We start from the raw sequence: 27,308 nt of genomic DNA on the forward strand, positions 1-27,308 counted from the left end.
AGAATTAATAATTTTTAACAAAACATCTTCTAAGATAGATAGTATAGACAAAAATTTAAAATTAGCCAAACATATTCAAATAATAGGAGAAGACCCTATAAAACATTGGGATAAAAATAAAATAGAAGCTAAATTAGAAATAATAAATAAAAATATAAAAATTAGAACAACAGAAATAAAACATACGAATCAAGATATAGAAAGTTTTAACATACAAATTAAAGAATTATTAAATTTAAAAGTAATAAGACCGTCTAATATTCAACACAGATCAGCAGCTTTTATGGTTAGAAATCATAGTGAAATAAAAAGAGGAAAAGCAAGAATGGTTATAAACTATAAAAGATTAAATGATAATACTGTCGAAAATGGATATAAGATACCAGATAAAGATATACTATTAAATAAAATACAAAATAACAAAATATTTTCTAAATCTGATTGTAAATCTAGATTTTGGCAAATAAAAATGGCAAAGGATTCTATTCTTTGGACATCTTTTACTACTCCATTAGGACACTTAGAATGGTTGGCCATGTCTTTTAGATTAAAAATTTCACCCTCTATTTTTCAAAGAAAGATGGATAGTATATTTAACTCTCTTCCATTTGTTTGTGTATATATAGATGATATTCCAACACATATTAAAAACTATAAAGAACATATGAAACATTTAGAAATAATCTTGAATAAATTTATAAAAAAAATGGTTTAATTATAAGTAAAAAGAAGATGAAAATAAATAAACAAAAAATTAAATTTTTAGGAATAATTTTAAAAGAAAGAAAGTTTCAGTTACAACAACACATAGTACATACAATTTTACAATTTTCAGACAAAATTGAAGAAACAAAGAAATTACAAACCTTTTTAGGAATATTAAATTATGCTATACATCTTATTAAAGATTTAGAAAGGAAAGTAGGACCACTGTACAGCAAATTGTTCAGTAAAAGACAAAAATATTTTAATCAATCAGATATAAAATTAGTTAAAAAGATAAAAGTAGAAGTTAAAAATTTACCACCATTAGAATTATCGTTAGATAATGAATATAAAATAATAAAAACGGATGGATGTGAATTAGAATGGTAAGGAATTTTATATTCCTAACCAAATAAGTATAGTGATAAAAAAATTGTAAATATGCTAGCGAAAAATACAAAATAAAAGGAAAACATTTAACTAGTTTAGGTTATGAAATAATGGCCATCATACAAAGTATATAAAGTTTTAAATTATTTTTAAACACTGAATTTACAATTAGGACAGATTGTGAAGTTATAGTAAAATTTATTAAAAAGACAAATTTTGATAAGATAAGACATAAAAGATGATTGAAATTATATGAGATATTAAGCAGTTATAAAATTAATATAGAACATATTGACGAAAAAATAATATTTTAGCAGATAACTTAAATAGGCAGGTTATTAATTTTCTAACTCGTTATCTTCATAATGCGGATGGATTAAATGATGGTGAACTTTGGAAATGTTACTCTAAGAGTGGCCCCTCAATGATTTAATCTTCGATTCAGAGGAAATACTTTAGAAAGACTACCAGAAAGTGAGCATTGTCTACTGGATAATCTCTGGATGGCACGTGACTCTAAACGAAAATTAGACGGCATTAATGCCCTAACTAACTATTTTAGACAAATTCATAATCAAGTAGAAAGTAAAAATTTTAGTTCCTTTGCAGTAATTAAAGATAGAAAGTCTGGTATATATAATTATTGGCCAGAAGTGCTACAACAAGTAGAAAGATTTTCCAACCCTCTTTTCAAAAAAATTTAGATGCTTGAAGAAGCTTTAAATTTTTGTAGAGAAATGATAGGATTTAATTTTCATATATCCGAAAGAAAGACATACCATGCAAACCTCCTCTCAAACTTCATCACCATCAATACAACTTTGTGATCGTTGTGAAATTATGACCAATGTTATTAGAAATTTAAATCTTAGGAAGCATTCGTTAGAAGATAGAACGCAGTTCCTTGAAGATCAAATTTCTTCATTCCAACAAATTATTCGTAAATATCAAAATGAGATTCTTCAATTGCATTATAGTTTGGACAGACTCAATTCTAGAGATACACTTGAAAAACCTATTTCTAAAGATATCGTCTCTACAAGTAGAAATTATTCTGATAAAATAGAAAAACTTACTGAACTAACAGATTCTACAGCTGTAGGACAAGAAAAGACTTTATACGAATTAAAACAAAAAATTGATGATTGCGCAAGTATTGTTCAAAGTTCTATAAAGAATTTCGTTGTACATGAAATTATAGATTTTGCTCAAATTTTAAGTTACTATCATAATGAAAACAGATACTTCCTTAGACATGGTCCCAAATACGATGCAACCCAAAATTTAGCATTTCTTAGATACAATTTCCTTTGATTATACAATCTTTGAAGAAGAAGACCTTTTTTACCCAGCTTTACAGTTTGGAATGATAGATACTATATACATATTAAACAGATATTTCCGATTTTTTCCATCAAAACTTAAACAGATTCTTGATTAGTTAAAAGGCCGTCCATTAATGATTCAATTCATTTCCAAACCCCATCGTGTAAATAATGGCATTGTAATTCTAGCTTATCATCGTATTTTAATTTATGAAGGAGCCAAAAGATTTAGACCCTCTTCGATGACAAATATTAAAATAAAAATTAGACAGATTGATTATGAAAGAAGAATATCAGAAACTGCAGCCATGATGGAATTTTAAAATAATGATTTCAGATTAGTAGCACGATGGAACAATGGAGTTATTTTCTGCCAAGAGCACCTTGCCATGAGAATTAAAGTAGAAAAAATTCAAGCACCAAATGTTGAACAAAATGATTTATATCTAATGGCATTTCAAGAGACTGTGGAGAATTTACAGAAATCCAACCAGATACAAAAAAGGAAGCATACATATTTGATGGCAACGATGATGAGATGGATCCAGAACTAGAAGAAGCCATAGCAGAAATGATGGACAGATAAGATTAATAATTGAAAAAGACGAGATAAAAGGACAGAGAAATAATTATCACGACGAAGAAGTCAAAAAGAGGAGGGGCAAAGATAAAGCTTTTTGAACAAATTTCAAACATCTATAAAGTTGATTCTCATATTTCAAGCAAAGTCAGATGTGAAGACAAAGTTGTCAGAAGTATCTTTTCAAATAATACATTCTTTAATTACTCATATGAAGAATTGTCCATTATTTCTTTGACTTTAGATCTCACACTTGTAAAATTTGCACAGCATTCTTCAATTATTGATAGTACACTTCCAACACCAATAGGATAGACGTGATGTGCCAGCGTCTATAAATACCAACACTTCTCACCAAAAACACACCGAAAAAAGTACAAAACACACTATCACACTTTTACTAAAAAATATCTCTATCATCTTTGTAATCAAAGACATCCTTGTAAATTCAAAGACTTCTTAATTAAAGTAAGTTCTTTTCATATCTTTACTTGTTTATAATTTTCGTTTACTTTAGTTATTTTTCAGAAAGGCCTAAAAGGGAAAATACCAAGTAAGCAATTAATTTATTTACAAATAATATTTTATTTTTGTTTAAAAAATATGTTTTTAACGCTCTTAGTCTTTTTATTCTGGATTCCATGACCAAAAGATAAAGTAATCCTCTGAGTTAAGTTGGCTAATTTGTGTCCAAATTGTGATAGTTTGTTAAAGCCTTTTTAAACATGATAAAATCTTTTTGGCTACGGTTTTAAGCTTTCTTTAAAAGATCAAGAAAAAATGCTAGGAGAGAGTTAAAAAAAGGGGTTTGAAGAAATTAATTTGCTGAACATTAAAGTACTTAAAGGCCATTACAAACATATCGTTTTAAAATTCTAACATTTTATGATTTTAGATTACACTGTCTTACTTACTTGTTCATTAGAAAGTTTTAACAAATATATTAATACTTGTTTAGAAAACAGAGAAATAGGAAGATTAATCTTTATCGAAAGTCATATTTTATCCGCTTTAGATAGAAATAGAGGGGAATCCACTTTACAAATAAAAAAATAAATCATTGAGCTCTCTATCTCTCAGTGTCGAAATTTCTTGATAAAATATCCTAAATATTGTAAAGAAAGATAACAACTAGCAAAGACTATAAGAGAAAATAATAAAAGAAATTTCAGTAGAACTAATTAGGTATATTTAGCAATTGAACTTTAGTAGCAAAGATAATATAAATTGGTGTGGAATTTTTTCAAACTTTTCAAACGTATTGAAATTATTGAAAGACTTTTTCTTTCTTTGGCAAAAACCTTCTGTTACAAGATTTTTTTTTATAAAGATTACAAAACTTTTTCTTGCAAATAATTTATTACAAAGATTTTTAAAACGTGTAAATTTTAGTAGTTTTTTAAAGACTTTTCTTTTCTTACTTATTATTTTCTTACGAGACTTTGTTTTTCTTAGTTGTTATTTTACTGCAAAGTCGTTTTCCTACAAGAAAATTTTTCTACAAATATTTATTGTTAGGAAAGAAAAAGTATCACAATTTCTTTCTCCCGAATTGGTATCAGAGCCGAGAACAGTAAAAAACTATATAGTTTATAAAAAGAATCGAGTATTTAAATTTTGAAATTTTAGGAAATTATAAAAGAAAAGATAACTTAGAAGCAGCTTCTCTAATCTGTAATTTTGATAATAAGTTTAGACATTATTTACATAGTGAAGATAAACAGTTAAATAGTATTGTAGACTTACTTGTAAATTTAGGAGAAATTTTAGAACGGAACAATTCACATAAAAGAGTAGAAATTTTATTAGAAAATATCAATAAAAATATAAAAATTTTAGAAACTAATCTAGAATATATTAAAAATCAAAATACCGAAATACTAAAAAGAAAATCTAATAATATAGGAGAAACATAATCTGGTCCTAACTTAGAAAAATGAAAGTCGACTGATAATAGACAACATTTAGATAACATAATAAATAAACTAGGAAAAATTAGATTTAGGGAAAACTAAAGAACCACTAGATTTAAGAAAATTAAGCGAATCTATACATAATGGATAAAGGAAAACAAATCGTAGCCAGTAGTAGTAAATTAATAGGTAATTATTTATTAAGAACATTAAGTAGAAAAAGAAAATTCGAAGCAAGACTAGAATCTCTAATAGATATAGAAGAACAAATAGAAATGTTAAGACAGAATAAACTAAAATTAGTAAAAGTTCCAGAATATATAAAAAAAATGAAATTTATTTAGCAAATCTTTAATATATCAGCATTATGGAGAAAGATATGTTTCCTATACACATGAAGATCAATTTATATTTCTAGATTTAATAGAAAAAAAATTTATAAAGAAATTGTTAATAAAAATTTTCAACGAACTCATTTAGGATTAATAATAATAAGAGTAAAATGACTTTATAGAGAAAATTTAGGAGCTAAAGTATTAGTATGTTTATATGATAACAGATTCACGGATATAGAATAGGAATTATTAGGAAGCATAAAATTAGATATGAATAATAAATGTAGAATAATATATTTTACACCAGATTATTAAGTTAGAACAAAGAATTTCTATAAGCATATTAAAATAGGAATAAAAGCAAATGATATCAAACGAAAAGAGATGAGGATAATTTATTAATTTACATAGGATTCATAGGAAGACTTAGTGAAAATAATACTACTAATTATAAATTATAAAATAATCAAATAATTACATTATTAGGACAAAAATGTATAAAGGCTATCCCAACAAAGAAATTCTCTTCAGAAACATATGCAGGATTAGATTAGAACTTAGGAAATTTTCTACAAAAACTAACATTAGTACCAGAAAATAATATTATGTACAAAAACAGTAATGAAACTTTAAGTATTAGATTTGAAAATTATAATTATCAAGCAGAACAGACACAACATAATGCAGGAGAATGTGGATGTTTTGAAATAGAGGACTACGAAAGTGAAGACGAAATTAATGCTTTATATGAAGATAGTGAAGAAGGTGAAAGCGAGAACGATGAAAAATGATTTGGATATATAGATATGGAATAATATAGAAATCTTAGAAAAGTTAGAGAAATAGAAACTGGAATGTTAATAGAAAAAGATCAAGTACACATAGAAACCAAGATGGAAGAAACTAACAAGAGAGCTAAAATGGAAACAAATCAAGAATTTGGAAAAAGAAAAGAACCCACTAATACAGAATACGATATAGGAGGTAAATATCATTTTCCCCTGTAAGAGATTTTCAATGGATTGATAAAAAATATAAAAGTTTAGGAAAAAGACAAACAGAAGAATGATGTAGTTTACCATTACCAAGTGATAGAGGATTAATATTAGAGTTAAATAATTGTAAACAACAAGACAGACCTAGTACTATAACTAAATAGAAAATTTATGTAATTAGAACATATAATAGTGTACCTATATAAATGACTGTGGAAGAAATGTGGGCTTACTTAAAAACCTGTTTAGGAAAGACTACTTTAGATGTATACGTTATAGCAAAAAGATTAAAATCAGATGAAATTAGATTAAGAATGGTTGGAGGAGATAATCCTAAAAATTTTACAATCTTTATTAGAGAATTAACTATAGGTTCTGATCCTAGTAGAGATAACACTTATGAACAAAATAAAGTTTTAGAAGATTTAGAAAAATTAAGTATTAGTACTATGAAATACAGACAACCATTTTCGCTAGACTTTGAAAGATTAGCAAGCGTAACAGGATTAGCATTAGATTACCCTATACTTGAAAGATTATATAAAAATATACCACCATCATTGAATGATAAAATTAGAAAAGATATAGAGTCAAACCCAACAAGGAAAATCACTATTAGCGTCACCATAAAATTTATAACTGATAAAGTAAAAGAATATTGTGTAGAAGAAATAGCTAGAAAACAAATAAAGAAATTAAATTATTCTTTTTGCTCAGATTTATATACATCACAGATATATGATTATAGAAGAAAAAAGAAAAAATTGTATAAAAATGATAAAATATATATATATATATATATATATATAAAAGACAATAGCAAAATAAAAAGAAATATAATATTAGACCAAGTAGGACATACTATAAAAATAAAAGATCAAATTATAATAGATATGTTAGAAAACCAAAAACTAGAAAAGACTGTAAATGTTACATTTGTGGAGACCCTAGACATTTTGCTAACAAATGCCCAAATAAATATAAAAATAAAGAAAATATAGCTAAATCTATGATAATTGAAGAAATACAATGTAACATAATAGAATTATCTGATAATGAATATTGTAATAAAATCTATAGTATTTACACAGATGAAGAATTAGATAATTTAGAAATAACAAGTAATTGTGAAGACAGTTATGACAGCTTAGAGGAAGTAGATTTTTCAGTTTTAAATATAAAGATGATGAATGTAGAACAAGAATATATCCATAAATGAATTAGAGGACAATGATCAATGATGGATAAATGTAAAATATACAAAATATACTCAAGACATAAAAATAAAAATCAGTGTAAAAATTGTCTAGAAATTCAATGCACTAATTGTTTAGGGATTAAAGAAGAAATAAATAATAATAAAAATAAAGACTATAGTGAAATTATAAAAAAAACTAGAAAATAAAATAATAGATACAAATAATAGAATAGATAAAATACACGAAACATTAGGAGAAATACAATATAAAATCAGAAACCTTGAAACAAAAGAAAAACAATATATAGATAATTACACAGAAAATAATTATTTGGAAATAGAAAATCAGGAAGAAATAATTTATCAAATATCTAGAGTAAAGACGACAAAAGTATCAAAATACCTATAAAAGTACATATAAACAAAATGACAAAATTAAATTGATAGCATTAATAGACACAAGTTGTACCTTTAATATAATCAGAAAAGAGTTAGCACCTGTTTGAGCCCCATTAATTTTTATTACGTTACATTTCATTTTTCTATCTCTTATTTTCAACCACACAATCTTCCATAAAATAATATTACACGTAAATCGAAAATTTTTCCTTCATGTTCAACCACTCATTTTTCAAAAAAATATTATTCCACCCATTAATTTTCCAGTAATGGGGGCCAAACAGGGGCTTAGTGCCAAAAGATTGTAGACAAAATTAGAATATGAAATAAGAGGAAGTCAAATGGATGGTAGTAAAAAGGGATTCGAAAAGAGACTTTTTGATGATTGTAAGATTAAATTTCAAGAAAGACAGTATAGTTTAACGACTACATTAGTTAGCGCATTGATAAAAGATGAATTTGTTATATGTATAAAATTCTTGTTAGGTAGAAATTGAAGTTTAACAATTACTCCTGATGTCATAATCTTTGGGAAAAACATTTTTATTATTAATACTATAGAATCATCAGAGTTGCGGGCTAAGCGTGATGGACCCTTACAACCAAACCTAGAAATTGAAGAAAATTTAGAATTTTTAAATAATTTATCTTTAGAAACTATATATTAGATCCAGAAGGATAAGTTTTTGGTTCTTCATTGATGACATGTGAATTTTGATAAAATTTGAGAGGTGTTTTTGAGCTTTACTTGTACTTTTTTATTCACGATATAAAAAAAAATAAAAATAAACAGATAATTAAATATCATATTTTTAGAATGAAATAATATTATCGGAATATATTTTTTATTTACATGAGATGGGCACTATTTTAAAATATCACACAGGGCGTCCAAAATCCCCGGACCGATTATTGAAACTTGGTACTAGTAAAGCTACATAAGTTGACATGGAGTTAAAGCATCATTGCATGGTAGAGTTATAATGGTCGAGCCGCAAAGGCAATTTGATGGGTTGAGTCGGTTGTGGTGGTGGTCGATTGGTGTTTGCGGGGCGAGATGGTGGCGATAGGTTGGTGTTTGGAAAAAAAAAGTGGCGGTGTGTTAAGGTTTTAAAATTGGGGTTTAATTTGAATAGGGCAAATTTGATTGAAGTTTTGATTCCAAGGACATTTCCAACCTTTACATCAATTTCGGAAGAACGTTAAATTGGTGCAAAATTTCCCTCTGACAAAACTTCATATTTTGATACCAAATTGATGCAATTTAGTGCAAAACTGTTCATCAGGTGTAATTTATATAGTTTTTATTTTTTATTTTTTTATTTTTATACTACAACAAAATTTAGTTTATATGATATCCTTTTATTATTTAATAATTTAATTTATATTTATTTTAATTCTATTATATTTTTATATTGTAATGTTAAATGTAATATTTTTTTATTGTGGTATAAGTGTAATGCTTTTTAAAGTTATTAATAAACGCAACATTTAAGTTAATTAATTGTAATTTTTATTTTAGCAATTTTAATAGTAATATAATTCGTAATTAAATAGTTTTTGAAATGAATCAATTATTAGAAGTTTAAAAATAATAAAATAAAGAAAACACCATCGATTTGGTGTAACAGTTGATTTAACGAGTTGGAGACAGCTAAACATGATGGTGGAAATTTGTATCATTTTATGTGAAAATTGCACCATTTTAATGAAACGAGTTGGAGATGGCCTATAGGTAGCTATCATCAAAAATAAAAATAGGACATATTTAATTTTTTTTAAGAAAAAGGAGGTATTGCAATTTCATTTCCTTAGCCATTGTGCTAGACTCTTCTAGGGAACAAACTCATTTACATTATTATTTTCACAATTAGAATATTATGATTTTGGCTTTAAATATTTATATATTAATTTTTTAGTTTTAAATTTTACTTTCTAATATGTAGATGTTGTGCTCGAGAAATATTTCAAATGCAACATATGTTATTAATGGGCTACTTTGTGTGACCAGAAATGAACATAGATTCAGTGGCATAATGTTAAGAGGTTTAAGGGTATGCTGGGATTTGTGAAGAGTAGCACCTTACGATGTTCATGGCCAATTGGTACAAATGTTTAAGAAATATTTCTCTTACACCTTACACTCTCTCTCTCTCTTTCTTACGCCTCACATTTTCTCTTTCTAAAATCATGATTTTTTTTCCAAAATTAGTTGTCAAATTTTGTGACCTATAATTTAATTAAACTTGTTACAATTAAATTAACACATAATTTGTGGCCACGTTCACATGTCGATAACAAATCATATAAGGTTACAGTTACATAGACACAATTGTAGGTCACAATAACATATAATTTATGATAAGAATTACATACAAGCTACAAATCATAGAACATCACAATCATAAAGAATAAAGCGTGGGTCAAAATTACAAATTTAGTCACAAATCATACATTTTATTGGTCACAACTAATTTATCGATCACAAATTTTTAAGTTAATTGATTATAACTTATTTATCAATTACAAATTATTTGATCACAATTTGTCTCACTATCACAGGCTATTAAATTAATTGATCGCAACTTAGCTATGGATCATAAATATACAAATTGTAGGTCACAATTACAAATAAAATTACAAATAACACAATTTTTAGATCACGTTTATTTATTTTTATCACAATTATCCAATTGGTCACAATCACGTTTCGTCCCAACCCACACCACAAATTAAATTACAACCTATTTCACAGTCACAAATAATCAAATTAATAGGTCACAAGTTAATTCTTGATCACAATTTATCAAACTAATTGGTCACGGCTTATTTCTCAATCATAAATCATAAATTTTATAGGTCACAAATGATCAAATTAATAGATCACAAGTTATTTCTCGATCACGATTTATTAAATTAATTGATCACGACTTATTTAAAAACACAAATTATAGGTCACACATTTTTAGGTCTCATATTATTTATTGGTCACAATTACCCAATTGGTGGTCACCACCATTGCCACAACCTTCCATCATCATAACTACTCCAACTATCTTGACCTGTTTTATTCTAAAAACTCCGTTAAAAAGAAGTCTTGATAGCGTGTTCATTTCTTGCTGCCTCCATATGACTATACAATAATCCGTTATATAATTAGCAAAAGTATACTCAAAATCGAAAATAACATATCATTAATATCTCCATCCCGACTCCCATTATGTTATTTCGTGGCATAGAAGAATGCATTAGCCATCATCTTGACAAGCTGAACCTGAGAAGCAGTTGTGAGATGTATGTCATCCAAGTTGAAGTCCAACGGCATCAATTGTTACCACACTCTCCGGCGTCTTTTGAATTGATTTTACTCTCTGGATATAATTCTTCACCCTTTGTCCTGATGCTAATGTTGCCTTGATATGTATTAATTGTCAAAAATAACAGTTTCTTTGGGGATTCCAAACTGCAAAATAAATTGATTAAATCTTTCATTTCGGTCGAGCTCCATTTTCTTCTATTGGATCTCGGACCACGAGTCCATTGTCATAGATCGAACAAAGAATCGTTAAGACCGTGGTGCTTGCCTGAGCGCTCAAGGCACATGAAAAAGCCATAAGAGATGGAAGCCTATTGCAAATTCTTCTGTAAACAATCAACGCAGATATTGCTCCCGACTACGATTGGAGCTCTTGAGTAATGATAATGTAATCTTAAATCCATGTTTTCCTGTAATTTCCTCAAATCACACAAGCACAGTGCCTTTTCTCATCTCTGATGCCGATCAACACCTTTTCATTCTCCGACAATGAGAGCAACGCCACACATAGTGATGACAAAAAAAATCGTCCCGAACGGGTTGACGTAGTAGGGTGGGGCACCCTGTCCCAGGGCGCGGGGTGAGGATACCCTGCGTCGAACCCGACCCGTGAAGGGAAAAAAAATCCTTTTTGAATTATGCAGATAAAATGATAAATGATAAACAAAAAACTCTCCAGGGAACAAGCTTCTCTATTTAAATTATGCATTCAATTACAACCAATAAAATTAACAAACAGTATCACGTCTTATCATTTCAGAACAAACTCAGAAAATAAACAAAGACAATAATCTTGCCTCTTATCATTCATTTGAGCCAACTTATATTTGAATAAAAAATAATTTTATTTCTAGACAATTCACCCATTAAGAATTCATTATGAATTTTTATTTTATTCTCTAATAATAGTATAACTTGAATTTTTGAAAATATAAAAATATTAAACAGGGCAACAAACTGGGTAAAAAGTTGCCCTACCCCCACCACGCCCCACTCCGTTGCCACCCCTAGTTTGGGATCTAGATATTTTAGAAAATCGAATATAAAATTGAATTTCTTAAAGGATGAGAACCTCAACGACAAATTTCCGAGGAAAAAAATCTAGATATAATAAACATTGATATTAATAACCTTGAGTTTTCCCAAAAAAAAACTATGGAAGTAACTCTTATCTTACCAAATTATTATATCAATATCCTTTTATTGTAATTAAACGAAATAAATATATCATTTTACAAACTATATTTTCAATATTATTTTATTTACACGTTTCATGAATGAACATTTTCTAAAGTAGAATTTATTTTTTCAAAATATAACATTACATTTTCAATACTACATTATTCTATTTGTAAAAAAAACTATGGAAGTAACTCTTATCTTACCAAATTATTATATCAATATCCTTTTATTGTAATTAAACGAAATAAATATATCATTTTACAAACTATATTTTCAATATTATTTTATTTACACGTTTCATGAATGAACATTTTCTAAAGTAGAATTTATTTTTTCAAAATATAACATTACATTTTCAATACTACATTATTCTATTTGTATTCATTTATCAAATCAACATCTATTACATTAAGAAACAAATAATTCCGGATACATGTTTACGAAGGCCTCCTAGAAACATCATGGGGATTTAATTGCATATTAATTTATATTGTAAGCCTGTCGGTAAGGACATATCTATAGTTAATAATATATTATCATATAAAATTATCAAATTACTCGTTTAGAATGTGTTTGACCTACATTCTTTAAAAAAAAAATACATTCTTAAACAGTGATTTGATATCATTTCAATCACACATTTTTCAATAAAATAATATTACACGCAAATTAAAAAAAATCTTATTTTTTAACCACACATTTTTCATCAATACACTATTCAAAAATGTATTATTGTTGAAATAATGTGGCTCAAACAAGGGCTTAATATGTTGCCCTAAGTTAAGAGTAACAATTTATTGACCTAGTTCATTGAAGTTTTAGGCTTCGTTCATATAAAAATTCGTAAATGATTATGCATTCAATTAAAGTCAAATATTAATTTTAATCACAAATTCATAAATACAATTCATTATTTCGACACGTTTTGTAAGACCAACTATCATTCCTATTTATAAATCATTTAGGGTGTGTGTGTCACTCATTATATTGGAAGAATATATTATGAAATAGTGATTGATGTTGAAATGTGTAGTTAAAAAGGAAGGAAGTTTTTTTTAATTTATGTGTAATATTATTTTAATGAAGAATGTATGGTTAAAAATGAGTACTATAAAAAAAATAATGGAAAAGAATAGGAGAAAATAGTTGACAAATCAAAGCTTAATGTCTACTTGACAAATTAATAAATAATTTATAATTAGGAATTGTAAGAGGAATATTATAATGTCCCACTAAATGTATGGATAATAATAAGTAATAATTATTAGTAAAAGAATTTAATTCATATTTGTCGACTCTCATCGAATTTATAAATTGAATTTCGAACGGAGGCTTACAAGTATGCCAAATAGTGGTTTTTTTGTATATGAATTTAACATTGTGCTTCTGTTTGGTGTACTTAAAAATTAATTTTTTAATAAATTTTAATAAAAGTTGATAATGTTTGATTAAAATTAATTGTTAGTTTCAATTTTAATTTTTATTAAATTTTTAAGTGACATATGTACTCTCTTGAAATGCAATATTGGATTGGATGAATTAGCATAATAGATAAGATTTTAGTTTTTAATTCTTTAACACTATCAAGACTGTACTGTTGACCATGCCTAAAAGCCAGAATATCATTTTAGTGAAGTAAGAATAAAGATGATGGTGAAGTCATTGTAATATGGTATCTTAAATGGTAATTTCTTTGAACATTTAGGCTCAGTTTTTAATAGCACTTGAATACGATATAGTGTAGAGGGTTAGAACAAGTTGGATGAAATGGAGCATTGCTAGTTATATTCTATCTGACCATAAGATGCCTATAGAATTAAAAGGTATGTTCTACAGAGCTGATTAGATCAGTTATACTAAAATTGACATGGTTAAAGGATTTGTTTTCGTTATAATACTATGATCAACCAAACGGCCTGGAGGTATAGACATGTAACGACCCTTAAATTTACAGGAAATAAGGCATACTTTGTTGCTGTGTTCTCATTGACGAATGCATTTTTAAGTATATTTTTTAAGTTACATTTGCTAGACATTAATATTTTAGAATGTTAGGGTTATGTGTGGATCGTAAGTTTGTTGAATTGGTAAGGGAATTTGAGTTATTTTATCTGTCAAACTTATGTAAAAATAAGTTATTTTGATAGTAATTCTCTCTAGAAGGTCAAACAAAGCAACCCCAAATATACGTTGTATGATTTTGCATTTAAGTCAATTATAGTTTAAGAATGTGGCAGTATCTGAAATTCTTTACCTAAAGTTAATTTTGTGGTCTGAGATGGTAAAATTATTCCTGCAAAGAGGTTTAGCACAATGAAATGTATTGTTAGTTGGTTCTAATTTTGAGGGGTCAATTTTTTAACCTTTTATGGGATTTTAAAGTTATAGACTGTCTTGCTATTTTTTGAGGCATAAACGTTTCTCTTCTGTAGAGCATGGATAGCATTACCTGACAGCCAGCAAGTGTCTATTTTCCCCCCTTTTTGTGTTGATCTTTCTGGAATTCAATACATTTCAGGCATTGATGAATGGCCAGGAAAGCAAATTCACAGTCATAACTATCGCATTCCAGAGCCTTTTCAAGATCAGGTATGTATCAGGTGCAATGTTTTCCTTTTGTGTTAGAAATTTCAAGTCAAATTGAAAGCGGTATTACTGTTTGGAATGTGTTCAGTTCACCATGGAATTTGATGAGAAATTATACTGCTTTTCTGCATGTCAAATCTAGTTGGTCTGCGGATAACCTTGTTAAGGCCTCTTAGTAAAGCTAACAACTAAAATGTCATTCTTTTCTATGGCCAACGGATCATAGGCTTGTTTGGTGGTAAATTAAGAAGCAGACCAATTTCAAATTTCCGTTCTTTTTAACGGAATGAAGGTGCTGGAATAGGATGTTGCCGTCATCTGCTAATAAAAAATATTGGTCATTAAATTAGCATAGAGAAAGAGGGATTGGATTTGGCTAGTCCATTAGAATTTGACTTTGATGTAGTATTAGTATGGCTGGTTGATTTCAGTATATAGGATGACAATAAGTAGTTGATAAGATTAACAGTAGAGCCGCTAAAACATTTATAACATGTTTGGTAAGCTTGATAAGATAGCAGACTAATAGTGGATGGTATTAATGAATAAAAAGAAAAAGAAAGGAATATTTTGCCTATTGTGTCCAATCATGTCTAGTACTGGGTACCAACATTTCATTACAGTTATTGTTTCCTTTGTTATCATTTTGTTGCCCATTGTTCCTTCCCCATTTTCCTTGTTTTGGATCTCAAGATGTGTATCATTAAGCATCTCTGATCCAGCGTGGCATCCAGCCATGGCGTTTTCTTTCCCCAGAAATGAATGTGTAAAGTAGTGTGTGCATCCAGTTATGCATTAGACCATGTAAAGTAAAAAAAATTTAGGCCTCTTTGTCTATTAATTAGCTAGAAGATACTTTAGTTTAATTAAGTTGAAGATAGAAAATTTCCAATTTTTCTCTCTCGTCGTCCCTCCTTCCCTCTCTTCTTCTCTATAATCTTCTATACTGTATTCTCTGTTGCATCACCACAACCTTGGATCTGCATTTTTTGTGTGTGCAGGCGCGCGCGTGTGTATTTATTGCAAGGTAGCTGAAAAAAGAGATCATGGATGATTTGTCTCACTCCTAAATTACAACTTTGTTTTAGTGTTGGACAACCATGATGGTTTATATTTGGGTCAAGATGATGGGAGTACTAATAAAACAGATTTTGCTTGTAATATTTGATCTTATGTACTTTTCATGAATTTGCTATTTTATTTGATTTCAAACAGGTTGTGGTGCTGATTGGCAGTTCTGCAAGTGCTGCTGATATTTCCAGAGACATATCTAAAGTTGCCAAAGAAGTCCACGTTGCATCTAGATCAGATCAAATTGGACTCCTTGGGAAGTTGCCCGGCCATGATAATATTTGGCTTCATTCCATGGTAAAGTTGCTTTAGCCCTGTAACTCTGTGCAGCGTGAGTTTGATTAACAGTTGATGCTGCAAATTCTATTGATCAGATAACACTGACACAACAATAATCTGCAGATCAACAGTGTTCACAAAGATGGTATTGTGGCTTTTCAAGATGGAAGCAAAGTCCATGCAGATGTTATCCTAAATTGCACTGGGTATGTAATGAATAATGAATTTACGATCTAGTCTGTTTTCTACCAACTTTTATTCTATATAGCAAAGGAAGTATATTACTTATTCCCTTTAAGGAATAAGAAAGATCTAAAAGGCATTCTATTTCATTTTCCAGGTACAAGTATCATTTTCCTTTTCTTGAAACCAATGGCATTGTGACTGTGGATGACAATCGAGTTGGTCCACTTTATAAGCACATTTTCCCACCAACCTTGGCCCCATGGCTTTCATTTGTTGGCTTGGCATGGAAGGTTTGATCAATTTTCTCATTGTACTTAATTTTCATGGGAGAATTGCTCTATTTATCAACCTATTTTCTGAGTAGCAAGTTAGTCTCCAACCTTTAGAAATGAGTAGGTTGGTTCTTATCTATCATTATAGTTGCACAATCAGTTATCAATGACGAAGAACTGCCTGAGTCTCTATTAAATCATCACGTGGCCCTCCTCACATGTCTAACTTCACAAAACTAGATTTTGTTTTCCAACTTGAGCTGGTGCCCACAAAGGCATAAACTTAAAGCCAAGACATGTTTTCATGAATGTCACACAGTGATTTAATGAAAATTTGGATGCTTTCATGTTGATGACTGATTCTTCAAATATGATGATAGTTGGTCCTCCCTGCTTCTTTTTTAAATGGGGACCACTTGCTACTAGTAAAATAACTTTGGGACAAATACTGCATTTTTCTTATATTTTCTCCATAGATGTGATTTTGACCTTTTAAGGATTTGATTTTAACAAATTCTTAGGATTGAGTTGTATTCAGGTTGCACCTTTCCCCTTCTTTGAGTATCAGACCAAGTGGATCGCTGGAGTTTTATCTGGTCGAATTTTGCTTCCATCAATAGAGGAAATGATGGCAGATACCGAAGCTTTTTACTCATCGTTGGAAGCATCTGGAATTCCTAAGCGATATACTCATAACCTTAGTGGTTATCAGGTATAATACTGCTTGGTCAATGTGTTATGGATTAAACCTAATTCCCAATTTAGATACAATAATGAATGGAGAAGGAAAAAGGAAAACTCTTGCAAACGTAGTAAACTGCCTTGGGAGCTTATGCCTCCAAAACCCCAAGTACAGGGGAGACTCCCCTCATCGACTTTAGCACAAAGGTCAATTAGCTCACTAAAATTCATACTCCCAGGAAAAAATGAAAATATTCTATTTAAGAAAATATTAAATATATTTCTTTCTCAATTACTTATTGAATTGTTTCTCTTACAACTTTTGCATCTCGAACAGAGGACTCCAATTTATGTTATAGCAGGATCATTTAATTTTATTCTTTGTAAATGAAATGATTCCTAGATCTAGTACATTGACTCTGTATACATGAATAAATGGATCTAGATATAGTATGTCTCTATTAGTACAATGATTCATAATTCTCTTTTAGATTTGATGGTGGATAAGTATTCTGAAGGACTAACATTCAGTGTATATTCTTCAACATTCATCTCAAGTTTAGCTTAATTTCCAACAACAGACACAATATGGTTACATAGTGTGTTACTCTCCTGTTTCCTATTTGAATCTATTTTCTTTTGACTTTGGTATTGCTGTCTTCCCTATCATTTACATTTCTCTTTTCTCAATGTAACATTTCAAAAGGGACTTTTGTATGACATACTCAAGCTTTAGTTTTCACATGTCCATGAATCAGCCCATAAGTTATGAAGTATGTGACTGGAACACTTCCCTTTTAGATGAAATTTTCTGATCTCTGCCTCTCGTTGACATATTGCTGGAATGTGTGGAGCCTAATCATATTCTATACATATCCCCTGATATTTATATGATATATAAAGAATTTTTAGGGCCGCTATTGAAAACCTATAGTGGAAGCTGACACGGCTCTCACAGAAGATAAATATATAAATCTACGTGTTTGCTTATTTAAATTTCTGATCTCATTTTGGTTAATATTGCTCTACAATTGATGCATGCCTGCAGTTCGAATATAATGATTGGTTGGCTAGCAAGATTGGTTGTATGCCCTCGGAAAAATGGAGAAAGCAAATGTTTGATGCAACTAGCTGTAGGCGAAGAGACGCACCTGAGACCTACCGTGATCAGTGGCAAGACCAACATTTGATCTCATTGGCGCATGAAGACTTCAAAAAGTACATTCCGGCTGTTGCGCAATGACAAAATGTTCAAATGTTGCATCAGATATCAGTCGTGTTGTATGCTTTTATCAGGGCATGTTATATTTTATAAGTGTATATCATGTTATATGCTTAATATATGGTTGTCATTAAGATTTCTCTCTCTCTCTCTCTGAATAATTGAATATCAATTCAATTACATTTGTAATTTTGGTGATAAGCAATCAATGGCTTCTAAATTCTTTTCAGCATATGCGTCTTTTGCGTTCACTCCCCTTTTCAGAAAGATTTTTGCTCCATTTTCAACCCAATGGTGGTGGACGAGAACAGAGGCATGGGGCGCAACCAAATATATGAATCTGCTGGGATTTATCGCCACAGAAAAATCAAAACGCCGAGAGATTCAACTCAAACGAAAGTTTGTTTTGATGGTGCTCGAAAATCCAAAAGATGATATCCAGCTGGAGAGGATACTTTGAACTCGCTTGTGATAAGCAGGGCCCCTAGATATGCAGGAGATGCCAGCAAGATCGATCAACAAATGATAGGCCAGAGAGATGCGTTTATTTGACTCATTAGCAACCCCTCTGCCTACGTAACACAGATATCCTTGAAATAGGGGATTTGATTGGTTGATCGGAAGGCTTAGGCAAGAGTAGGACATTCCATACAAATCTTTCTGATCTGCTAGCTGGTGGTCCACTCAAATCCCATTTTTTTCATGGAAGGGTATGGTGAATTTTAAGGTTCCTTATTCCGCTATTAAAGCGGAAGAAGCCATTCTCTAACACAGAGAAACAGTGTTGAATGAGCGTGTGCCTCTTTCCTAGAAATGTACCCCTTCACTTGCTATGCAATCTACCACATCATTCCTTAGCAAAGACACGTAATAATTTTGATGAGAACAACTCTAAAATAAGTTCAATTCCCTCAAGTACTCAAAGTTTCCAATGATAATAGTTGCACACCTTAGTAGTGTCAACTTTAATCCCCTGAAAATGAATGGGATAGGCTCTATTCAATCTTCGGCAAAAGTTTATGCATTTATAACCCATACAATTCAAAAGTTGATAGACTTTATTACTATGTGGAATTCGGAATCCAAAAATTCTTTCAACGACATTTGGTCAATAACTTACAAAACAAATGTAAAGAAAACCAAATGGCTATAAATACAGATATCTAATCAAAATTAAACACCCTTCAAACTCATTCGTAGCTTTTTTGATAAGGTGGAATGACGTACTAGATAATTTTAAGAAAGAAAAATAAAATCTTGTTCTCAATACTGTAGAGTAGTATCTAATACTGTATACCAAACACGATGTTGAATCATTGAGCTGCAAGTTCTTCAATTCTTGATTTGATTCTCTGCAGAGTGCCCTCTACTGCAATATCAAATGCATCCTTTTTACTCCTCAAACCCAGTGAATTCCCATGATTTCTATACATAATTCTAGGAATCAATTCAATAACATTTTCTCTCATTCTCCTAACTTCACTTCTTGGTATACTCATCAACACATCCAAAATCCTTAATCCCTTAAACACCACATCCTCCTTAGGTACAAATACTGAAAACTCCTCATATTTCTCCTCAGGCAAATGCCAACCATATTGCTTTTTCGCAGTTAATTCCTCAAAAAATACCGGTATACACCCTGCAATTATCCCATCAAAAGTTGATCGCCTAGTCGGGGTATCCCCTGGAGGCTGCAAGCAGAAACTAGCCTGCAGCATTGGCTTCATAAACCTTATAGGATCATGTTCACAAACACCATTCGAACAATCCACAAACTCGCATAACTTGTCGTATCCAGTACCATTCGCACTTATGCTAGTACTATTCTCGCATTCGAGCCTAATGCTCCGTCGAATATTGGGATTGGCCGATATCCCACCACCAGCAGCAAACAACATCAATGCATTCCTCCTAGATTTCCTCACCCTATTCACCCAAGATTCAAGAAATGCTAAATTTGGAGGGTGAAAAGAAGTGGGATATGGGATTGCCCTTTCTTGCCAAGGATAAGCCCTGGCTTCAAATGTCAATGCAGTGACATTATAAAACTCGGGTAATTCAAGAAATGAAGTGCCAAAAATTGGTGGATCGTTCGACAGAGGTTGGATAAAATCCCAAGCTGAACGTGCAATTACCAAAAAATGATCATGCCCAAAATGTTTCTGCCACATAGAAGGTGTGTCCATATGTACTAGGTAATGATACAAATCTAATCCATGTAGGAAACTTGAATTCACTTGAGGCCCATAAAGGTACTTGAGGCTATCTATTCCAGCAAAATATGGGATGTAAATGGCATTAGCAAGATTTGGATCCGAGGTTAAACATGGGTATTCAAGCATCCGACGGTGGAAAATGAGTTCAAGCATGAACGGGTCTGTTCTGTACCAGCTGTGGGAATTGTTGTGGGTTTTTTGGCCGAGGCCATCGTTGGTTAGATAATTGCAAAAGTTATCAAAAAGGGGGTATTGGGAGCAGTTGAGTAACAGGTCAAGGTTGAATTGCAAGGGGAGGCGACGGATGTGGATCCATTTATTAGTGCAATCTAATTCAGGGTCGGATTCTTGTGATGTCGTGGTGGTGGTGATTGTAGTGAGGAGGAAGAGGAGGAGAAAGGTAGCGGTGAGTAACGGTGGTGGCATGGTCATGGTGGTGGTGGAAGGAGATGAGTGGTGGAGACAGAGAGTTGAGGACAGATGGGGGAGTTGACTAGCAGATTTGTCGGTGGGAGTTTTACTGGGTTGCCACTCTTTAATCACTGCCACTTGACAAATTCTGATTCTTTATTTCTTTTCTCCTTTATTAAAGGAAGAGCATTCTTTTTAAGACAACAAAAGAAAACAAAATATAATCCCATTTATGTAATAAAATTCACACTTTTCATTTTTCATTTTGCATTATTACAACATTTCTACATTTTTATGTATAATATTTTCTAATTGCATCCTGTTTATATGAATAAAATATTCTACACAAAAATATTTTTATCTAAGGTGCTTAAGTGCAAAGTAATTTGATTTTTTTTTTTTTTGTAAAAAAATATGTAGTTAAAAATAAATTTAAGATAAATAAATTTTTAAAAATTTGTATCAAATTAATGGGGCTTGATATGTATATTACATCAATTTTTGATTATGCCATGTCTAGTCTTCATATTTGACGAGTTAATTCTTAATTATGCAATTGTATCCGAGAGTAACAAAGTGACACAAACTATATAACATTGTGATCTTCACAAACTATATAACATTGTGATCTTAGTCTTCATATTTTTTCTCTAGTTAATGTTTTTGTATTTATTTGTTGCTTTCATTTTAATTTAAAATGTTAATTTTGTATTGAGTTATAGAACTTTTGGACTCACTTTCAAACACGATTTTCTTACCTACATTAAATTTAGAGGAGGGGGGAGGGGGGGGGGGGATAAGATGTTGTTCCAATATAAAGATAAGGACAAAAGCTCATATTGATAAATTAGATTTTGGTAAATTTTGATAAAAATTATAGGTTCCATAAAATGTGCGATTAAAAATAAATTTAGATAAATGAATTTTAAAAAATTAGCTGAAATAGTGGCTTAAGTAACAATACGAAGCGTCTCTAAAATAATTATGTAATTGATATAATTAATCTTACAGAAAATAAAAATTATATGTCGAATGTGATTGTAGAATAGAGGGAAAGGAAGCGAGTGAAAGTCGTGGTAGCAACAATTGCAAAATCGGTGGATGCAAATAGGCTAAGAACGAGCATTCTTGTTGATAATTATTTTTGGTATTGTCTATCTTTATCAATCGACTTTATTCCTTGAATCACTTGCTCAATTCTCGGTGGGTTTCAACGATCATAGATCACTGAATGAACTCGAAAATATTGAAATAGCTACAAAATGACGATCAATATTCCATCTCAATGGCCCTAAAAGTTCAAATCTACCATTGTGATGTTGCTTTCAAGAAAGTCTTAGAACAGTAATAATTGTCTATGTCAACTTGGAAATTAATGTTGGAGCAATTGAATTATATGTTCAATTAAGCTTGCATTTTCATTCCATTCATTGTAACCAGCGCTTGGACCCAGCCCATTTACAAAACATATTGGGCCATTCTTAGTCGAAATGACTCGGCCCATTTACAAAACTTATTTTGATTCTCTATGATGTCAAAAATAGCTGTTACTAGAATGCAACTAATAATTACAAGCTACAATATTTTTTTGCACGAAGGGGTGGGGGGTGGCGTGGGGGGGGGATCATGAATAATAAATTTGACACGAGTTTAAATACTTGTACAAAATTGACAACGAAGTACGAAAATATTTGTTGGGCCCGGACTAGTGACGGGCTGAACTGCCTATTTGCTTACTTTTAAAAGGTTGGGTCAGTTTGGGATTGTGATGGTAAAAAACCTTGCCCCGCCTCAAATGTGGCTAAAAAACCCACCCAAACCCGTCCCATGAAGGGGAAAAAAATAAAAATAGTTTAATTTCTAGACAATTATCGGTTAAAAAAATCATTTTGAATTTTTATTTTATTCTCTAATAATAGTATAACTTGAATTTTTGAAAATATAAAAATATTAAACAGGGCAACAAACTGGGTAAAAAGTTGCCCTACCCCCACCACGCCCCACTCCGTTGCCACCCCTAGTTTGGGATCTAGATATTTTAGAAAATCGAATATAAAATTGAATTTCTTAAAGGATGAGAACCTCAACGACAAATTTCCGAGGAAAAAAATCTAAATATAATAAACATTGATATTAATAACCTTGAGTTTTCCCAAAAAAAACTATGGAAGTAACTCTTATCTTACCAAATTATTATATCAATATCCTTTTATTGTAATTAAACGAAATAAATATATCATTTTACAAACTATATTTTCAATATTATTTTATTTACACGTTTCATGAATGAACATTTTCTAAAGTAGAATTTATTTTTTCAAAATATAACATTACATTTTCAATACTACATTATTCTATTTGTATTCATTTATCAAATCAACATCTATTACATTAAGAAACAAATAATTCCGGATACATGTTTACGAAGGCCTCCTAGAAACATCATGGGGATTTAATTGCATATTAATTTATATTGTAAGCCTGTCGGTAAGGACATATCTATAGTTAATAATATATTATCATATAAAATTATCAAATTACTCGTTTAGAATGTGTTTGACCTACATTCTTTAAAAAAAAAAAATACATTCTTAAACAGTGATTTGATATCATTTCAATCACACATTTTTCAATAAAATAATATTACACGCAAATTAAAAAAAAATCTTATTTTTTAACCACACATTTTTCATCAATACACTATTCAAAAATGTATTATTGTTGAAATAATGTGGCTCAAACAAGGGCTTAATATGTTGCCCTAAGTTAAGAGTAACAATTTATTGACCTAGTTCATTGAAGTTTTAGGCTTCGTTCATATAAAAATTCGTAAATGATTATGCATTCAATTAAAGTCAAATATTAATTTTAATCACAAATTCATAAATACAATTCATTATTTCGACACGTTTTGTAAGACCAACTATCATTCCTATTTATAAATCATTTAGGGTGTGTGTGTCACTCATTATATTGGAAGAATATATTATGAAATAGTGATTGATGTTGAAATGTGTAGTTAAAAAGGAAGGAAGTTTTTTTTAATTTATGTGTAATATTATTTTAATGAAGAATGTATGGTTAAAAATGAGTACTATAAAAAAAATAATGGAAAAGAATAGGAGAAAATAGTTGACAAATCAAAGCTTAATGTCTACTTGACAAATTAATAAATAATTTATAATTAGGAATTGTAAGAGGAATATTATAATGTCCCACTAAATGTATGGATAATAATAAGTAATAATTATTAGTAAAAGAATTTAATTCATATTTGTCGACTCTCATCGAATTTATAAATTGAATTTCGAACGGAGGCTTACAAGTATGCCAAATAGTGGTTTTTTTGTATATGAATTTAACATTGTGCTTCTGTTTGGTGTACTTAAAAATTAATTTTTTAATAAATTTTAATAAAAGTTGATAATGTTTGATTAAAATTAATTGTTAGTTTCAATTTTAATTTTTATTAAATTTTTAAGTGACATATGTACTCTCAAAAAGCAGCCCCACGGACTAATCCGCATTAGCGCGGAATTTGTTCCAACTGGGTTCTTCTACATGTACATCGAGTTTGACACCCCGGTGTACCGACCTCCTTACAAGATGGGGGCTCACGATTTTTTTATTCGGTGTGGGCCCCCCTCTTGTGAGGGGATCGGGCATGGCCAACCCCAAGTTTGAACCCTCTCAATCCACTAGTGTACACAAAGAGGGCTGGGAGGCCAAAGGAAAATAGAAGAAAAGAGCCAAATGAGATGACTTCTTCAAGTCAGTCGAAGAGGTGTACAAAGTCCAAGAGTAATGCTAAAACTTCGCAATCAACTTCAGAAACAACTGTAAGTTAACTAAAAAATGACCTGTACAAAATGTGGTAAAGCAGGACACAATAGGAGAGGCTGCAATGGGGCACCACCTCCAGCACCTCATTAGGATGAAGCTACCAGCCAGGTTCTCCTGTTAATTTTTTTGGCTTTTGTTTTTGTTCATTCAGTGCACATGTAGTGTAACGCAGTTTGTAGATATAATGTAGCACCTCATTTTGCTGTTTTTGAATACTGGACAGAGTTAAGCAAGTTTAGAACTTTTATTGGCTGTACAGTGGATATTTTGCACATTTGAAATGAAAAGTTCTATCTGAATTGTTTTATTGCACGTGCTCATTTTTCTTCAATTTTTTGGTTAATTGGTGGATGAATTGTGTCTGAGATTCTATGATGGAATTGGTGTATTTGGAGTTTGAATTGTTGTGTGCATAAACAGTAGGAAAATAGAAGAAAACAAGGATTTTTCTCTCCAAAATATTGAAAGGTTGGGACGTTATTCACAAAAAATTTTATAAGATAGGGACGTTTCTCCCCAATACATTTTAAAGGTAGGCATGTTTTCAAAAAAATTATAACAACGTAGGGACTATTATAACAATGTTAATTCAATTCTTAGAAGAAGTGAATATGAGCCATTCGTCTTCTCCATTGAGCCAAAAAGAGCCATTCACCATTTTGGTTCATTATAAATTGACTACCCATTTAATATGTCTTTCTAAATTTTTCCAGTGACACAAGATGATAGCAACAGTAGTTGTGGAATTGTGAAATATAATGTGTTCACGATATTTTTTCTTTATTTAACTTAATCATTTAAAGTATTTTCAAATTCATGTTGCTGCTACTGTTACTTATGGACTAAGTTGATGGCGGGAAAAAGGGGTGAAGTGGGTGAGGACAATTTTACCCTTGTTTATGGAAAGAAAAAGGTATTTTTGTATTTAATTAACGGAAAAACTGACGGAATATGGACGGAAGGACGTCCAGCGCAAAGAAAGGTTGAAATGAGGACAAAAATGCCAAAAAATGAAAGGTATTGACGTTTTCCACAATAGACTTGAAAGGTAGGGACGTTTTGTGTCAATTACCCTTTAATTAACGGAAAAACTGACGGAATATGGACGGAAGGACGTCCAGAGCAAAGAAAGGTTGAAATGAGGGCAAAAATGCCAAAAAATGAAAGGTAGGGACGTTTTCCACAATAGACTTGAAAGGTAGGAACGTTTTATGCCAATTACCCAAATAATTTTAAATCAAACAAATTTATATTGAAAAAATTTAGAATAGAAAAAAATTTCTCATTTGAAGGAGAGAAAAGCAGTAATTTAAAAAAATTTAAATAGAAAAAAATTTATCTATAATACGAACAAAAAAATTTTAAAAATAAATTAATCAGTAATTCCACCAATAGAAAATTGAAATAATTTTACATTGACCAAATTTAAATTTACAAAATTTGTAATTGGCAAAAATTTGTCCTTTGAATGAGAGAAAAACAATAATTAAAAAAATTAAGTTCAATGAGAAAAGAATTTTAAAAATATTAAATAGAAAAAAATTATCTATAATATAAACAAAAAATTTTTAAAAATAAATAAATAAAATAAATAAATTTTTCATCCATTGAAAGTAGACTTTCTTTCCTTTCACGGAGAGAAACTCTCCTTTCAAAAGGAGATAACACTCTTATTTTCCTGGAACTCTCCTTTTGAAAGGAGAGATTCTCTTCGTCCACGGAGAATATTTTTTTCCTTATATTTTATGTAAGTTTGTTCTGTTCATATTATAATTTTTTTTATTTTGGATTTAAAATTCTTTTTAATTCTTTTCTCTTTATGATAAAATTTATTTTCTCAATTTTAATTAAATAATATTAATATATTCTTTGTTTCATTTTTGTAACTTTAATTTGTTTAATTACATAATATTTTTTTAAGTTTGTTTTATTCATATTATAAATTTCTTTTTCTTTTTAATTATTTTCTCTTTATAGGTTGGTCACATTTTCTCTCCTTAAAGGAACTACAAATGGGTTATACATGTGTCTTTGAACTACTGAACAAATCAACAATCCTCTTTACAAATGCAAACAACAACGGAACTGTAAACACTACTAATTAGACCAAAAAGACTCCAAATATATCCAAATCAAACTCTTGTAAGCCTCGATAAATATAAAAACAATGATCAAAAAATTTAAGTTTCCCAAGTAGATA

At 30.0% G+C, this 27,308-nt stretch overlaps 2 protein-coding genes across 2 annotated transcripts; one reads left to right on the top strand and one right to left on the bottom strand.

The window, feature by feature from the left end:
• Positions 1–14,756: 14,756 nt before the first annotated feature.
• On the top strand, positions 14,757–18,840 carry LOC111376088 (flavin-containing monooxygenase FMO GS-OX-like 4; the record flags this gene model as incomplete). Its single annotated transcript, XM_022999014.1, has 6 exons — positions 14,757–14,927; positions 16,140–16,292; positions 16,398–16,480; positions 16,615–16,750; positions 17,271–17,444; positions 18,462–18,840. Coding segments are annotated over 6 exons (912 nt in total), but the record flags the coding sequence as incomplete, so codon positions are not given.
• An 832-nt stretch (positions 18,841–19,672) lies between these two features.
• Positions 19,673–21,423, bottom strand: LOC111376087 (probable xyloglucan galactosyltransferase GT19). Its single transcript, XM_022999013.1, has one exon. It carries the CDS (start codon positions 21,284–21,286, stop codon positions 19,949–19,951), a length of 1,338 nt encoding a protein of 445 aa, XP_022854781.1. The 5' UTR covers positions 21,287–21,423; the 3' UTR covers positions 19,673–19,948.
• Positions 21,424–27,308: the final 5,885 nt, after the last annotated feature.

Source organism: Olea europaea, unplaced genomic scaffold (assembly GCF_002742605.1).
Source record: "Olea europaea var. sylvestris unplaced genomic scaffold, O_europaea_v1 scaffold1446, whole genome shotgun sequence".
Classification (NCBI taxonomy): domain Eukaryota; kingdom Viridiplantae; phylum Streptophyta; class Magnoliopsida; order Lamiales; family Oleaceae; genus Olea; species Olea europaea.